The 17,883-nt window shown below is 38.8% G+C and overlaps 1 protein-coding gene across 1 annotated transcript in view; it reads left to right on the top strand.

Moving 5' to 3' along the window:
- LOC120796819 (steroid 17-alpha-hydroxylase/17,20 lyase) overlaps positions 1–8,419 on the top strand; it is a 9,110-nt gene extending 691 nt beyond the window's left edge. The window contains exons 3-8 of the mRNA XM_040139904.1: positions 2,140–2,375; positions 2,839–2,925; positions 3,780–3,998; positions 5,101–5,270; positions 5,538–5,641; positions 6,499–8,419. Of these exons, the coding sequence (XP_039995838.1) occupies positions 2,140–2,375; positions 2,839–2,925; positions 3,780–3,998; positions 5,101–5,270; positions 5,538–5,641; positions 6,499–6,779 (1,097 nt within the window). The 3' untranslated portion in view covers positions 6,780–8,419. The remainder of the gene's footprint in view (positions 1–2,139; positions 2,376–2,838; positions 2,926–3,779; positions 3,999–5,100; positions 5,271–5,537; positions 5,642–6,498) is intronic.
- The last annotated feature ends 9,464 nt before the right edge of the window (positions 8,420–17,883 follow it).

The raw sequence follows: 17,883 nt of genomic DNA on the forward strand, positions 1-17,883 counted from the left end.
CTTAACATGAGGGTTACAAACTGTATATGCTGTTGAGGCTGCAGCCCTGACATTTCTCACGTGAGATGGTTCTGCCAAACTTTGATCAATTGAAGGGTCAGTTCACACAAATTACAGTGCTATCTCTCCATGCGGATAGTTTTGGTTTTATTTGTCCATGTTTTCAAGATATCTGTCTATGAGATTTCTGTCGCCAAAACAATACAATGGAATAATGTGAAAGTGTGACAGTAAGGAATAACCCAACGTGAAAATGTAGCTGTGAAGCAGAAACGGCGAGATTCATCCACAAAGATCAGGTTAAAATGTCATATGGGGAGGGGAGCATAACTCTAATATCAAACCCCAAGATCAAACAGTTTAATGCTGCACTTGAACAGGGATTCTGTTTAGGGCTGCAACAAACTGTTATTGTCATTATCGATGAATCTGCCAATTATTTTGCCACTTATCGGTTTGTCCCGTATTATTTCAGAAAACAGGGAAAATGCCCATCGCAGCCCATCACAAAACCCAAGCCGATATAAGCATATTGATTCTTTTGTCTGAGTAACAACCCTAAACTCAGAGGTATTCAGTTTAATATTATAGAAGCCTAAGGACACCAGAAATTCACATTTGAGAAGTTAGAACAATTTTGGTAATTTTTTTTCGGAAAGAAATTATCTAAAGTTAATCATTGGTTATTTTGTTGCTGGTTGATTTCCTGTCCATCGACAAACAGATTACATGACCAATTTGTTTCACCGCTATTTTAGTGTTTTTCTCTTTGTCATTTTATATGATATTTGGTCGGAGAGGACAGAGGCATAAGAGGACAGTAGCATGATTACATGTATGCATGGAGTAGTGCTGAGGCACTGAGTGTTTTTTTCCCTCGGTATGTGCTGGGTGCGGAAGTGTATTATGTATTTATGGTATTTCCAGTATTGAGTTATTGCTCACCTTCCAGCTCTCAGAGTGCAGGACAGACCCACTTGATATGTGGGTATCCGGTGGAAATTAAACAATGTGCTTCATTATCCTCCCAAAACTTTAGGCTGCAGGCTACATAAAGCTGATAAATTAGGAAAACGATACATTTAATTTTTTAATTTTTACAGTAAATAAACAAAAATATGATGTATTGTTATACTTTACATTAAGCTGCCCAACACTGTATAAAGTAGTTAAAATTCCTTTAACCAACTACAACATCGAATGATGCATACACAGTAATAAATCTGTAATAATCCAGTCATATAGTATCACACTGACAAGTGTGATTCTGCATAATGAGTACTTTTACCTTTGATATTTAAAGTACATTCTGTGCCAAATACTTTGGTACTTTTACTTAAGATTTCAAAAGTAGGACTTTGACTTTTAATAGCGTGTTTTTACCTGGAGGTATTGCTACTTTTACTAAAGTAAAATATCTGAGTACCTCTTCCACCACTGTTGATGGCATTGGAAGGTGGCGGCACAAAAATTAGTCAACTGAAATGTAAACGGCTCAATTTTATGTGCTACTCCCTTTTGGATTTTCCTTCAATTTTAGTCTCTCATATGTGATTATATTCTATGTATTATATATTTTTTCTTATTTTCAACAGTTTCCATGTAAAGACCAACAATGTGTTAGTCCCTCTCTCAGTGGTTGCTGACTCCCCTACCCTGTCTGTGGCTCTCAGCTCCAAGTCCATTGGTTTCTGCTGAAGACATAAATCTTTGAAAGCACCTCACAAATATATAGTTTCATCTTTTTTAAAAGGCTCTGTAATTTCCTGAAACAACAACAACCAAACAGGAGAAAATAGTGCATTTGTTGGGGACTATTTTCAGTAGCGGATTAATCCACATTTGGTGCTTGAGTGAGTACTTAGGGCGGCAGAATGGCATGTGTGGGATTGATAAACTACAGTGTGTGTGTTATTATGATAATGCAGGAACGTGTCACCCAGTGCAATGGTGTGGCTCAATGACGTGTTTTTAATTATTGGACAAAAATGGAGCTCTACGGCACAGAGGAATAACATGCATCAAGATCTGATACACACACAGACACACATGTGCAGTACAAATAAGTGAACATTAAAATTTTTAGTATTGTAAACATATCAGTACCGGAAGAGGGACTGTTCCTTGTGTCCTGCTCAGTCTGTGCAGAGGCCCAGTCTCTGTGCTCCATCCTGTCTGAGACAGCAGCTGCCGGACTTGCCCTGGATCTGTCTCCTGAGCTGACTCGGGCTGTCACCAATGTCATCTGTTCGCTCTGCTTCAATTCCTCCTACTGCCGAGGAGACCCAGAGTTTGAGGCCATGCTGCACTACAGCCAGGGCATCTTGGACACTGTGGCAAAGGACAGCCTGGTGGACATCTTCCCCTGGTTACAGGTAGACAGCATGAGCACTCTAAGGAAAAACTACTAGAGCACAATTTGGATGTGGGAAATGAGGAAATAAACAAGAAAACACATGAGCATACAGGAGATATACAGAAACATAATTAAAGATTCAAAATGGGTATTTTCTTAAACATCAGTGTGTTTTATCAGTATAATTAAGAGTTAATTACTATGGACACTTGCTGTTTGCCTCTAAAAACTAGTCTCTGTCTGATTGTGGACTGTGGAGTACACGACATTGTAAATTGGAGTGTCTTGAATCTTTCCAGCTACTATAGTTATACAGTTATACTGATTCAAATGAATATAGTTGTTATTTGTTCATGTTGATGAAAGGTTCCTAACACCTTAAATGCTAAAGCAAAAGGAGATATTTAAACCTAATACAACCATACTTAAGTGCAGTATGTACTATATCATACTATATATGTCTGTCTTTTTGTGTGTCACAGATTTTCCCCAATGCAGACCTGCGACTTCTAAAGCAGTGTGTTACAATCAGAGACACTCTTCTACAGAAGAAATATGATGAACACAAGGTACAGTTTTCCTCTTCCTAATAATACTGTGTCCTGTGCTGTCACTCATGAAGCCGAGATGACTAGGATTTAAGGATTGATACATTACAGCTGGCAAAGGGCCATAAATGTCCGCAATATGTAACTAGAAAGGACTACTGGTACATCATTTCTCAGTGACTGTAGGGAAACTGGAGACAGTGTTTGGTAGCACAAGTTTCGTTTACCTAAACTAGACCAATATTTTAGGCAAGTATTAGTCAGTGGACAACGGCTTAGCTGAACATACAAAAGTGTAAAACTTGTCTTTCTTTGTAGTGTAAATCACAGGCCAGCATCTCTACAATTCAACAAATATGGAGGATAAGGTTTCCAATAAGTAAGCAATATTTAGGGTTTAAATGGGTCCCTGCAGTTTGTGATTTTTAGGTTTTAGCAGTTTTTTCAAGGAAGTTTCTCTAGAAATCAACAGCTGTGGAATTGCTATCATATGTCATTACATGATTCCTGTCTTGAAAACTCAAATAAATGAGTGAATACTGTATCAGGACATCATTATTTTTACATTTACTTCCCAATTATTACCTTTGGTTCTTTTTTGCACTGCACAAAATGTTGTTCAAATCAGTTCAAAACAGTTTGAGGCAATATGCTAACAGACAGTCAGACAGACAGAAGGACAGAGGGGTAAAAAACAAGTCCAACTCCGGTCCTAGAACTCTGTCCAACTCTACTCAAAAATCAAACGACATCTTATCCATTAGTTTTAGGCATTCTTAGTTGATGTATCTGCTAAATGCAAACCCTATGAAATACGATGTACACTATACTATTAGTGTGTGTGTACTGTACATTGACATGGTGCCCCCTCCCAGGCAGATTACAGTGACCATGTGCAGAGAGACCTGCTGGACGCCCTGTTGAGAGCCAAACGCAGCGCTGAGAACAACAACACAGCAGAGGTCAGTGCAGAATCTGTGGGCCTCAGTGAAGACCACCTCCTCATGACTGTGGGAGACATCTTTGGAGCTGGTGTGGAAACGACCACCACTGTGCTCAAATGGGCCATCACCTACCTCATCCATTACCCACAGGTGAGGCTGTAACAGCAGCAGGGTTCCCGAGAGGCAGGGGTTTCTGCCTTGGTTGTAAAAGGGTTCTGTTCAAACGGCCAATCAAATTTTTCTCCCTCATACATTGTCTGTTTGGATAATGGAATGCTTGCATGTAGCCATCAGGCCTTATTGATATGACTAAATAAACACCTGTGTCACACCTGCGAGAAATATCTGATGTATTCCTCTGTGTAGTCGCCAACAAGACACTGTCCAGACACTCTCTGACTTCATTCAGAGTTTGGCTTAGTGTTCAAGCCTGATTTTCGTTTTTTTTTTACTTTACAAACAGCAATGCAGCAATTGGAGAAGCCAGTCTGGAGTGCCTTAAGATGCAGTTCCTCTGGGGTCCACAAGATGTTACTCTGACTCTATTGAAATTAGGGGGAATGACAATTTATTTCCACAGTTGAGGCCCGCAATAGCTGAGGTCCCCTCTCCCTCTGTGAGTCTCGGTTACGTTTTTATAAGTAATTCCATTTAAAAGATAATAAGGCCTAAAGAGAAGTATGACTGACAGATATCTCAGCCTGTTATTGCCATCCTAAAGTCACGGTGTACGATATCCCAGACTCCAGACCATCTCTTCAGAAACCTGTGGGTGACATCACGGATGCTACAATGTCAGTCGTGTTACCACAAAATGTCGGTGGTGATACATCTCATGAAAGTGATCATTCCAAAAGAACCTGAAAGCTGTGATAAAACTGCTATAAACTATGTAGCTCATAAGGGCGACACAGCTCCATGAAGTGGGTGGGCTGATAGCTGAATTGTTAAGATTGCTACCACATAACCAAACTGTCAACATGAAGCATTGCTACATCTCACACCTCTCTCTCTCCCCTGATTAACTCCCCACGATCCAACAAAAGTTGAAAATACCAAATATATATATATATATATATTTAAAGTGCAAAATTCATACAAATCCAAGTGTTGACAAAATTCTATGAATCATGGCTTTGTGAAACCTTTTCAAAACCCTGACAGATAAGACAAAAATACATGTTTATTAAAATACAGTGTGTTCTTAATGCAGAATATGGATCTTTCTGACAGTGTTTGTGTGGGTGTTTAGGTGCAGAGGCGTATCCAGGAGGAGCTGGACACCAAGGTGGGCAGGGGGCGGTCCCCCCAGCTCAGTGACAGAGGCAGTCTGCCTTACCTGGAGGCCACCATCAGGGAGGTGTTACGGATCCGCCCTGTGGCCCCACTGCTCATCCCCCATGTGGCCCTCAGCGACACCAGGTACAATCAACACCGCCATGTCTCTCATTCAGGGCCATTCACTGTCATCCCCCTCTGACAGGATGGCAACAGTTCAACTGATCAATAACTGATAGCGACCGTTACATTGTACTGACAAGCTGGGCTGATTCTGGAGAATTTTGCTCATGACTTTGTCCCTACAAAGATATCTATCTTATGCACAGTAAAGAATTCCCAACCTGCAGACATTCAGCCTGAGAGATCTGTCCCTATAAGCTCCTCTTCTGTCTCTGTGCTGCTCTGTAGCATCGGGGACTTCGCTGTGAGGAAAGGAACTCGAGTAATCATCAACCTGTGGTCTCTGCACCATGACGAAAAGGAATGGAAAAACCCTGATCTCTTTGACCCTGGTGAGAAGAAACTTCTGTCCACTGTGCCAAATTTTATCCTGGAAATTGATGCACTTAAATGTAATGTCATATATGGAGCCAACAGGCCTTTGGAGCCAATGACTATTCTTGCCTTTGATGAATAATTTCAGTCTGCTTGTTTTGGGGTTTTTTTTTACTGAAGTCATAAAAACCCTGATTAATGACAATACAAACCAAGAAGCCATCTCTGGCCACTGTTATTGTTAATAAGGACATGGCTTCACCCTCATCACCCTCACCCTGAGCCACTTTTATTATACTGGGATTAATGGTATATATGCAGCAAAACATATTTGAGATTAGAGATTCAACTCTGGGTGACAAGCCGAATATGTTGAGGAATTATAAAACTTTATGAAAAGTGTCTAGAGCTTGACAGTGCACCCCCATAGAATTGAAGAGAATGAAATTTCATTTGTGTTGCTCACAACACTGAAAAATAACAGCGATATGTCTTTCCAGAAAAAACAAGTAATTGCTCAAGATAATCCAGACCTCACCTAATGGGGACATTGTTCCTGGAAATACAAATTGTTTTTCCAACTCCACTCACCTCCATTGTATGGGATGAAAGGCAGATATCTCAAATCCTAGACAAATAAAACCAAAACTGCACCAATAACTAGATCCCACCAAGTAGAAAATTGAAATGAACTGGCCCTTTAAGATAACACTTTTGCTTGATTCTTACACAATGGAACTGGGAGTCCTTGTAGTTTTTTGTTTCATAAAAAAAGTCAAATTGAACTATCAGCACTGCTGTTGGTATCCCCTGTTTGTGAGGTTTGTACTTTAGCTTGTGCGTGTTGAGTCTGATCCCTGCCTTCTTTTTGCAGGTCGGTTCTTGAACAGTGAAGCCACGGGTCTGATCATCCCGTCGTCCAGCTACTTGCCATTTGGTGCGGGGGTTAGGGTGTGTCTGGGCGAGGCCTTGGCAAAGATGGAGCTCTTCCTCTTCCTGTCCTGGATCCTACAGCGGTATACCCTCTCTATCCCACCAGGCCACTCTCTGCCCAGTCTGGAGGGCAAGTTTGGTGTGGTCCTCCAGCCGGCCAAGTACAAGGTGAACGCCAAGCTCAGACCCGACTGGGAGAGAAACAAATGCCAGGCATGTTGAGACTGGCTCCATGTTCTCGCCGGTAGTGGCTCTGTCATGATCTGAGTATGCGGGGCTTTTTTTCATCCAAACATACATCATAGGGCAGGAGATCAAGCATCCGGCATGAACTGTACATATTATAACATCTCTTTGTATGCACGACTTTTATTTTTATTTCATAACAATGTAATACCGTGTCAACCAACGGTTCCCAACATTATTTATGGATACAGTCTGGGGTCTGATATGCAGTATATAACAGAATAAGTTTAGTCTGCTACCATGAAATACTTAACAGAAAAATATCAGGCTAGATGAGGGCCTACATACCAGTAATTTAATAGGACACACTCTTCTCTGTCCACAGACTTGTATTTCATTAAGTTGCCGGAATCTTTGAGGCAAAGCCTAAATGTATTGACTCTGCAGAAAAGAGTGATTTAACAGGTGTCCATTGAGCAGCAGTGGGAAACACAGATTCTAAGCTGCCACATATATATAATATACTGACATTAGTAACTCCACCTTCCACAACAGCAAGGCAGGATATCTGTACCTATTTTTAAAATATATTTATTACCTTTGCCCTATGATCAGGACATTCTAAGCTTATATGATAAAAGAGCTTGTTGCACCATGGCTGGATTTGGAGAATCATATTGTTTCACCACATACTCTCAGATGAATCTCACCACTACAGTAGATCAAGGGGACACAAAGTAACTCATAGATGCCACTATTTTGAAGAAACTTGTTGGTGAAGTGTCCAGTTCTCTTTTCTGACAAAAAAAGTTGACGTTCACGGGTAAATCTCTCTCTTTCTGTGGCCCCAGTTCTTTTCAAGATGTCAACAAACCTTCAGTCTACAAAGTAGTTTCCTTTTTATATAGTTACAGTTCCTGTAAGTTCCTTTGGAATCAAATCATGTTAGTTCGTCTTTTAATGAATTTAATAACCTACATTAGTTGTTTTGCTTGTAAAGATACATGAAACTTTGATTGGATTCATGAAAAGCAAGTGTGTGGAATGCTGTTGACCCCAAATCAACTGCGAGCTGTATTTAGTTTCAAAGCATCATCAGTGAGCTGGCAGGAAAGGTTGGAATTTGGTTCACTGTTACAACGTTGTGGATCTTGAAGTCATCTCCTGTACTCTAACCAGAGCTGTGCATCATTGTACTCAGTATCATTTTTAAGATATTATCTCGATGGACGTCAGTTAGGAATCTGCACACCACCTACATTTCCTACAAGTATATGGACCAAAATGTCTTTTTCAACCGTAATAAAATCCCTGGCACTGTAGCAGACAAACTGAAAGCAGCTGTTGACATAGTTTGCTTGAAATGAAAACCTTGGTCATGATGATATGATTTATTTTTGTCAGACTGGCTCACATTTCTGAAGTGGGGTATTCAATCCTGAATGTATGTAAATGCTTATAACTACTCACAAATGACATTAGAATAATTTTAAGGAAATTACCTGTGCAGCATTGGTTTATATGGTAAATTCAGGTTGATGTTCTTTGAACAGATACACAGATACAGATAAACATATTAAGTTTTTCAATTAATTAATTTGTTTTTGATGGTGAATTTACAGTAACAGCAAACAGAAGATACTAAACTCCCAAATAAAATCTGGAATTTAAATAAAGACAGCGTCTCAAATGATGGTTGATCCAACATAAACAAATACAGACTGATCCCTTATAGAGGCCAGGTCAAAAACATTGAGGAGGGTGGGATTACCTGTACTTTAATAAGAGTAGTGGAAGAAGTTCCACAATGTTGAAATACTCCATTACAGAGTCAAAGTCTTGCATTAAAAATTTCACTTAAGTGAAAGTACAGAAATATTAATCAGTAAAATGTACTTCAGGTAACAAAAGTAAAAGTAATCATTCCACAAAAAAGAGCACTGATACAATAGTCTGTAAGAAATAAGACTGTTAATACTGATGTATCAGTGCTTCAGCAACATTTTACTGTTGTAGCTGGTCCAGGTGCAGCTATTTTTATCTACTTTATATACAGTTAGCTAGTTTAGTCCAGTGGGCCATGAAATGATTAATGGGAGAGTGAAGAAAAAAATCAAAGTTCTGATCCATACATTTTTATCCATTTTTGGTCTTTGATTTTTGGTGAAATAATACACCTCTCACCTCTTTGTGCCTCAAACATGCTTTTAAATGAAACCATGTGAGATGTTTAGAAGGGAGATGTCTCTATGGTGGAACAGCTAACAACTCTGAAAAATCTGAAACATGGCAAAGGGCCCCAACTACACACTGGTTCTTTGTAAGGGATCACAAGCCATAAAGGCTGGGAACCACTTAATTTAAATCTTAAACAGAGTTTTACATTCCACCACTGTATAATACTGTAGCTCACATGCCACATTCAGTAAAATGTCCACAGCACTAATTCATAAGTAGAAGAGCAGAGTCAGGTCAGACTCACCAACCTGCTTCTCTGAGTTAATGAATGAAAAAAACGCTGTTATCGATCACTAATTGATTCCAGTTGCTTCTGCTTTGCTTTTCTTTCATTTGGTGTGGAGCTACCATCTATTCAAGTATCAGCAGATGGAATAAGTGCTGTGAAAATGTACATTATGTTGACTTTATTAAGACAGCTTGGAGGAACAAGTATGAAATAGTGAATGTAACGCGGCCCATTAAGACTACATGTTAACCAGCAGTCACTTCCAGGCCATTTCCAAGCTTCTGCTCTGCACTGCTAAAATCCTGATTTGATAACAGCAATGTATTCTGACAAAATCACCATACACATAAGTTAAAGACAACGGCTGTGCTGTGATTTCGCCTATATTTACATGTAAAATGATTACTCATAGAGAAAGTTAGAAGTGCTTTCACGGCTATGTCAGCTGCCGTGTGGTTAATTTAATGAGACGCATAGAGAGCGGAGGGAAAGCCTCCGCAGGCACACCTCGCGTTCTAGGGTCAATACTGCCTACTCTCTTATACCGAAAGTAGTTAAGGTTTTCCAAAAAGTAGCTAGGTGCTTTTGTGAAGAAAACTCACTAAAGTTGTGAAAAGTTGGTAAATCTAGCGATAAAGGTGCTAAATTGGCAAAACTGCCTGTTCACGACCCCCTGATTAAGCAATAGAAACTGCACCAATTAATATTGAAAGAGCAAAGGCCAAGGGTTTAACTTTAGCAATTAGTAACGCAGCATTCGGCTGACCAATGGTGTAACTCTATCATACTCTCGCTCCATCACTCACTCACTCCCTGCTGTTGCAGTCCAGCCAAAAAAAGGAAAAGCGCACCATACAAAGGTTTGGGCACCCCGAGAGATTTGAACACTCAGATAACTTTTACCAAGGTCTCAAACCTTAATTAGCTCCTTAAGGCTATGGCTTGTTCACAGTCATTGTTAGGAAAGGCCAAGTGATGAAAATATGAAAGTTTTTTAAATACTCTGACTCCCCAAACCTTGTCACAACAATCAGCAGCCATGGGCTCATCAAAGCAGCTTCCCACCACTCTGAAAATTAAAATAACCGATGCCCGCAAAGCAGGGGAAGGCTATAAGAAGATAGCAAAGTGTTTTCAAGTAGCTGTTTTCTCAGTTTGTAATGTAATTAAGAAATGGCAGGTAACAGGAACAGTGGAGGGCAAGTTGAGGTCTGGAAAACAAAGAAAACTTTCAGAGAGAACTGCTGGTTGGATTGCTAGAAAAGCAAACCCTAACCCCCGTTTGACTGCAAAAGACCTTCAGGAAGTTTTAGCAGACTCTGGAGTGGTGATGCACTGTTCTATTGTGCAGCGACACTTTCACAAATATGTTGGTAATTAAAGAGTCATCAGAAGTAAATCTTTCCTGCGTCCTCACAACAAAATTCAGTGTCAGACAAGTTTGCAAAGGAACATCTAAACAAGCCTGATGCATTTTGGAAACAAGTCCTGTGGACTGATGAAGTTGAAATAGAACTTTTTTGCTGCAATGAGCAAAGGTATGTTTGGAGAAAAAGGATGCAGAATTTCATGAAAAGAACACCATCGCCAACTGTTATGCATGGGGGTGGATCAATCGTGGTTTGGGGCATGTGTTACAGCCAGTGGCAAGGGTAACATTTCAATGGTAGAGGGAAGAATGGATTCAATTAAATACCAGCAAATTCTGGGAGCAAACATCACACCATCTGTAAAAAAAACTGAAGCTGAAAAGAGGATGGCTTCTACAACAGAATAATGATCCAAAACACACTTCAAAATCCACAATGGACTACCTCAAGAGACGAAGGCTGAGAGTTTTGCCTCACAGTCTCCCGACTGTGGATAGACCTCAAAAGAGCAGTGCATGCAAGACGGCCCAAGAATCTCACAGAAGTAGAGGTCTTTTGCCAGGAAGAATGGGCGAAAATCCCTTAAACAAGAACTGAAAGACTCTTAGCTGTCTACAAAAAGTTGTTACAAGCTGTGATACTTGCCAAAGGGGGTGTTACTAAATACTGTACTGGGGTGCCCGAACTTTCGCTCAAGCCCTTTTCCTTTTTTGTTATTTTGAAACTGTAAAAGATGGAAATTAAAAAAAAAATCTTGCATAAAATGTTAAATAAATGTGTCATCTTTAACTACTGTATATGCCTTTTGGAAATCATGTCATGCTCTACTCACTTAAATATTCACAGTGGCAGATGGTTTGACCAGGGGGACCCAAACCTTTTCATGCCACTGTACAACTTTATTAGGCATGTGAGAGAAATTTTAACTAAATAATAAAGCATTTAAAACTAGAGACATGGTCTAGACGTGCACAAAATTAGGTAATTATTCTATAGATGTGCATAGCTTATCGAGGTTTCTTCCTGTAAAAAAGGAGTTTTTCCTCTCCACTGTTGCCAAGGGCTTTGCTCATGATGGGAAATGTCGAGTTTCTCACCATAATATTGTAAGGTCTTGACCTTACTCTGTAAAGTGCCTTGAAATAATGTATATTATGATTTGGGGCTATATAAATAAATTGAATTGAATTTATTTGAGAAACCTGCACATGACTGTGCCAAAACAAATAAACCATACACTTATTGCAAACAATGGCTTGCATAATATAATGTAAACAATGGGCGGCTGTGGCTCAGGAAGTAGAGCGGTCTACGAGGATGACCTTGACAGACTAGAACAGGTGATCTTGTTCTTCAGAGAGTAAACTGATCATTCAAAGAGTAAAATGATTATTTTATATCACTTAAAATGTGTGTAGTTATAGATCTAATTGCATGTAATGTACATCTGAAATCTACTTGTCTCAAAGGCGTTTACTATGTGAATCATATGGGGGAAAAAACCCAGTCAATTTTAATGAGTTTGATCTTATTCATCTCGTGTGTGCATTTTCACCAGTGCTGTCACCAGTGGGTGACGTTTTTCATATTCAGTAGAAGTATCTCATTCCTATAATCCTGTGTGGGTCTCAGTTTATTGAGTTTGTCTTTTCACAGATGGAGGATTCGTAGGGACCTGTGAGACTGATTGGAGTTTTCTCCAAGGGTATTCAAAACCTTACAGTAAGAATCTAAAGGTCGACCAGGACACATAGCACATTGTACTCATTGCTACCGTTATATCAATATATTTAATATTTTGGGTGTGAAGTTCATATATTTTTGCTGTATCATGGCATTCACCAGAGCAAGCTGAAGGTTGAAGAATTCTTCAAAGAGATTTCAAATTCACCGAACCCCAGTGTAACAGATGAGGACTGTAACCCATGAGACTGTCAGCATAACGAGACCTGGTCTTGCCGTGAATGAAACTCTGTGCCAACCTTCTCCAACCACTCACAGACTTGTCTCAACACACCCCATGAATGCCCCACATTTCTTTATAGGGTTACATTCAGAGATGAGCCAAAAGTATTACAGTGTCTTTCTTTTTTCTGTTTTAAACAATGGCACTCTGAGAGCCTGCAGTCCGGTAGCCACTAATGCCACTTAACTTTGTGTCCGTTACTGTCGTCTGATGACAGAGGGAACATTTAGGGCAACACTACGGCACGCCTGCCACATGGTTTCTGGAGGTATTTGTATTCAGTTATGACCTGCCATCTTTCTTTTTATGACAGAACTGAAGTGAAGTGTCAACCATCAGAAAGATGACACCTAGAATATGCCAATATAGATTTAATAAATGTCTTCAAAATTGCTTTCTGACTGTAGAAATATTGGGAAAAAGAAGTGGACTTCATAGAAGTATGCGGAGCAGATTTCCCCATTTTTAGAAGTTAGAGTAAAGAAACTTAACAGGTTTCCCTCAACAGTAATTCCTTGCATGCATGTGCACCAATACATGTCAAACAGTACAAAGCCTAATGAATATAATTGCATGGTGTTGAAATCCAACACATTCATATACTGTATGAGTTTGTCTTTTTTTTTTTTTTAAATTTGAACCATAAATTGATTTTAATGGAAAGCTCCTGGCTTACACACTTATTTTCTGGAACAGTGTTGTGGCATATTCACATTTGTGATATAAGATAATGTGTCAAAGCAATAATGTTGTAATGCAGCCACCAATACCTAGGAAGATAAAATGTGTGTGTGTGTGTGTGTGTGTGTGTGTGTGTGTGTGTGTGTGTGTGTGTGTGTGTGTGTGTGTGTGTGTGTGTGTGTGTGTTTTTTAACATTTATCCAATTATTAAGTTCATTAAAGTAATTTAAATCAATTGGGCTTTACCTCAAATGGACAATTTCAAGTCTCTAACACATAATGAGAGAAGTGGGAGCCATGGGAAAGTTGTTCATTTCACTGCTGAATGATGGAAAGAAAACCACAGGTCCTAAAAACATGGCCATTAATTATCGGCCTATTCAAGTTTGCTTGAATTCTTCACTACATACAAAATAGGCAGTGCTTGCAGGTATTCTACAGTATCCATTGCAATCTTCTGTATTTATATCATAGCTCTACTGTCATGTAGACGAGTTGTCTGGAGAAATCTGCACTGAGCAACGTGCAGGACAAGAGCAGTAACTTAGGAGACAGAATAATCAAGCAACACATGAAAAACAACCCAGAGGTAACTACATTGTAATTAAGGTTTTAGATTTTAAAGCTTCATAAATTGAGATTGTATTGCAGGTGTGTGAATATGTTAAAAAATGGGAAATTACTAATACCTGCAGATAAGTGTGCAGAATCAAGACAACTATTTCACCTAACAGAGAGGGATTGGGGGTTGCATATCTTTGAGTGTACCCAGATACTTTGAAGGGGGTTTTATTTAATGTCACATACTTTTCCCCACTTTACGCAATCATTTAACTGAGGCTGAAATTTGGAAGCGGGTGGCACAGGATATGGGTTGCACCCCTTGTCCATTGTCAAGAATTTGCTCTGTACTTAACATAATAGTATAACAATATGATAATTCAGTGCCTTTTCCAATGTATAACATCAATTACAAAATTAAAACCATGTGATAAAACATAAACCACAGAGACCAAACTGAGATGTTTCTTCTTGTTATCACTTTCTATTTAAAACACTGTTTTGCACTGTTTGATCATCCCAAAGAGCTTTGTAGAAACATGGTTCACTTGTAGTTTATGAGGTGGCAGTTCGGGGTTCTCTCGACAACATATTTCAGAAACTCAAAATCAAACTCAAGTCATTACATGTGCTTTGATAAAGGCAAAGCTACCTTCATACTGCTTTTCAGAGATAGTTTCCTACTTACTGAATTCCTCTTTGTGCACACAGTTTGAATCATTTTGTTTGGTAGGTACATTTTGATGATAATTGCGTAAGTGTGGTTGGAAAACTAACATAAAGTGTCTTGATCACTTAATCATTTATGACAATAACATTAGTAGATAGTTATCTTTTAGATCAGAGCGTACACTCTTCATGTTGCCCTCCAACCTCTTTTCCTCTCTTCTCATCTCTTCTCTTTAATTATTTCTCCTCTTCTCTTCTCTCTCTAAAACAAGATACAAACAAAGGGGAATCTTACATGTGATCAGGTTAATTATTCATTACTTCATGAATTGTGATATTGAATTTAATTAATTAATAACTACATTTTTGTGTAAGAGGGTTGACACTTCATATTGCCCTCCCACCTCCTCTCCTCCTCTCTTTTCTCTTATTTTTTCTTATTATTTTCTCATTTCCTCAGTCTCTCTGCAGACAAGGGGGATAATAGTTAAATATTCAGAGAATAATGGTGAACAGATTGATTATTCAAGTGTATCATTTAGATAATATGAAATAACTGATATTTACCGTTTTGTCTGAGAGGGTTCACTTTTCATAATGCCCTCCTGCCTCCTCTCCTTTTTTCTCTTTTAATTTTCTTCTCTCTTCTTTTGAATGTCTTTTTTCCTCATCTCTTCTAGTCTCTTTCGTTATTTTATTGTTGTTTCCTCTCCTCTCTGTGAAAATAAATGGCAGACAAAATGGAGTAGGAGTTAAAAGATTCACATAATTAACTAAATAATGAACTTCACAAAATCTGGTAATAACATTAGATAAATGGATATTTACCTTTTACATGAGGGAATTTACATGTTATAAGGCCCTGACCCCTCCTCTCCTATCCTATCCTCCCTCCTCCCCTCCTCTTCTCTCTTCTCTGCTGTTTCATCTTACCGTTTCCTTTCTCTTCTTTTCTCCTTCCTTCTCTTCCTTAATCATATTGTCTAATCCCTTCTCCTCTTTTTTCTGGTTTCCTCTCATCTTCTCTTCTCTTTCACATACTTTCTCTTCCCTTCTGTAGTACTTCTTCTCTAATGCAAATATACCTGCTACTACTTCGGTTACGTGACTCTCCGCTGTAACAGGGTGCACCAGTTTTTAATGCAAATCATTCTAATTCTGTTTCATTCAAATCAATTAATTCAACTCAACTCAAATCAATTAAGTTCAAATAAATTCAAAGGAATTCAAATAAATTCAATAAAATTCACCACAAAGTAATTCAAATTATTTGGTTCAAATTAATTTAAAAAAAATCTATTCAAATAAATCCAAATTAATACAATTCAAATAAATTCAAAGTGATTTAAATAAATTCAAATGAATTTAGTTCAAATAAATTCCATGCCATTCACAGAAATTCAAATAAATTCAGTTCAAATTAATTAAAGAGATTAAATAAATTCATTTCAAGGAAATTCAAATCAATTCAAATAAAATCAGTTCAAAGTAATTCAAAGAAATTCAAAGACATTCTGTTCAAAATTAATTTAAATCAATAAAAAAGCTGATTTCAAATTCAGGTCGAGGAAGTGCTTACCTGGAGACTTACCTTCATGTTGAGCGGCTCTCTTGCTCCCCCTGCTGCCAAACTGTTTGCTCCTCTCCATCAAAGGCCTCATGTTTTCACCCACTCTAGCTCAGGGCCGCTTCCAAACATTACAGCTCACTGGATGACTCAGGTGTTTCAGGCAGACACTCTTCAAAGGCTCACTGGGTGTCTGAGGCTGGTTAAAGGAGCTCCAGCTTTTTTAGGATGATCTTGGTCGGATGTTCTGAGGCCACAAGAACCCAGTGTTCCACTTCTGACACTGGGGTGGGCGAGTAAGGGAGAAGCTCTGGGGGAAGATAGGGTAGACGCTAGGGGTAAAGCTAGAGGAGGATCTAGAGGAAGAGTAAGAGGGGGAGGTAGAAGAAGAGCGAGAGGTGGAGTTAGAAGAGGAGCTAGAAAAGGAGCAAGAGGAGGAGCTAGAGGAGGAGTGAGAGGAATGAAATGAGGAGGTAGAGGAGGACCGAGAGGTAGAGCTGTAGGAAGAGTGCAGGGATGAGGGTGGGGGGCCAATTTGTGATCCAGTTTGGCGTCTTGATGAGGAACCACGTGGGGATCCAGGTTGGTATCCAGGTGGAGGGCCAAGTGGGCATCCAGGTGAGGAGCCACTGTGGGAGACTGGCACTGGGACCTTACAGAGGATGAGCCGTGGGCTGGTTGGCCAGCTGGGGTCTGGAACGAGGACTGTTCTCAAGGTGTAGCATTCCTCCATCTTAAGGTGGAAACAAATACAACCTTTAGACCTATGCTCCACATCACATCAACAAACCCTGAACTGTTTAAAAGTACCACACTGCAATAATACTATAAATAAAGCTCTTAAAAAAGTTATACATTAAATTATACCTAGCACACAGTACATGACTATTGGCAGTAAATACAAATAGGTAAGTGTTAATATTGAAAGATGCCAGTATGAGGACCAATACATTTTAAGTGCTATAGTTTATTGAAACATTACTGAATACAATTTAATGGCAAAACTGAGAAATTCAATCAGAATCTACTTGTAAAAACTGATTAAAATGATTTATTATTTATTATTAATAATAAATGAGCATATGAAAGATTAGGCTGTTTAAAGCTATTGATGGAAATGTGTCATCTTGTAATATATTGTCAAAGAGATGGAGACAGAGTACCCAGATTAAATGTCAAAGCCTTATATATCATCAGCCCCAAATTATTTTCTTTAATAATCAATTGATTGCTCCCTTTATATTATGTCAGAAAATAGTAAAAAATAAAGAAATCCCCATCATTATTCCCTTAGCCCAAGTTAACATATATTGATTGCTTTGTTTTTCTGATCAAAAGTCGAAACCCCAAAATGTTGAGTTTACTAACATAGGTAACTAGGGAAAACTGGCAAGTATTCACATTTGAGAAGCTGGTACGAGTGAATGATGGTGAAACCAACCAGAGTACTGGTTGGTTTCTGGCAGCCTGCGGAAATAATGAAACTGACATGTACAGTGGAGATCAAGAACAGGTTTTTGCTCTGGGGGCAGTGAACATGATTACAGCTTGCTCATGCCTATATGTTGATACAGATTCCTTTTACAGAGCGAAATGTCGACCAGACATTTAACAATATGTCATGTTAGGGTTCCCTGGCTGATTGACAAACCTACGCACTTCCTAAAACACCATTTTTGACCCTTATTCATTTAATAGAAACAGTTTGTCAGGTTGGCACTATATATTGCAGTTAAAACTTTTTCTAAAAATCTTTGTGTGACGTTTTGAGTAAAATATTCATCATACATATATATATTTTTTTCTTCATATATTTAGAAATATTAAGAATTAAATAATATTGACACTAAATGTATTAC

Source organism: Xiphias gladius, chromosome 11, assembly GCF_016859285.1.
Source record: "Xiphias gladius isolate SHS-SW01 ecotype Sanya breed wild chromosome 11, ASM1685928v1, whole genome shotgun sequence".
In the NCBI taxonomy this organism is placed as follows: domain Eukaryota; kingdom Metazoa; phylum Chordata; class Actinopteri; order Istiophoriformes; family Xiphiidae; genus Xiphias; species Xiphias gladius.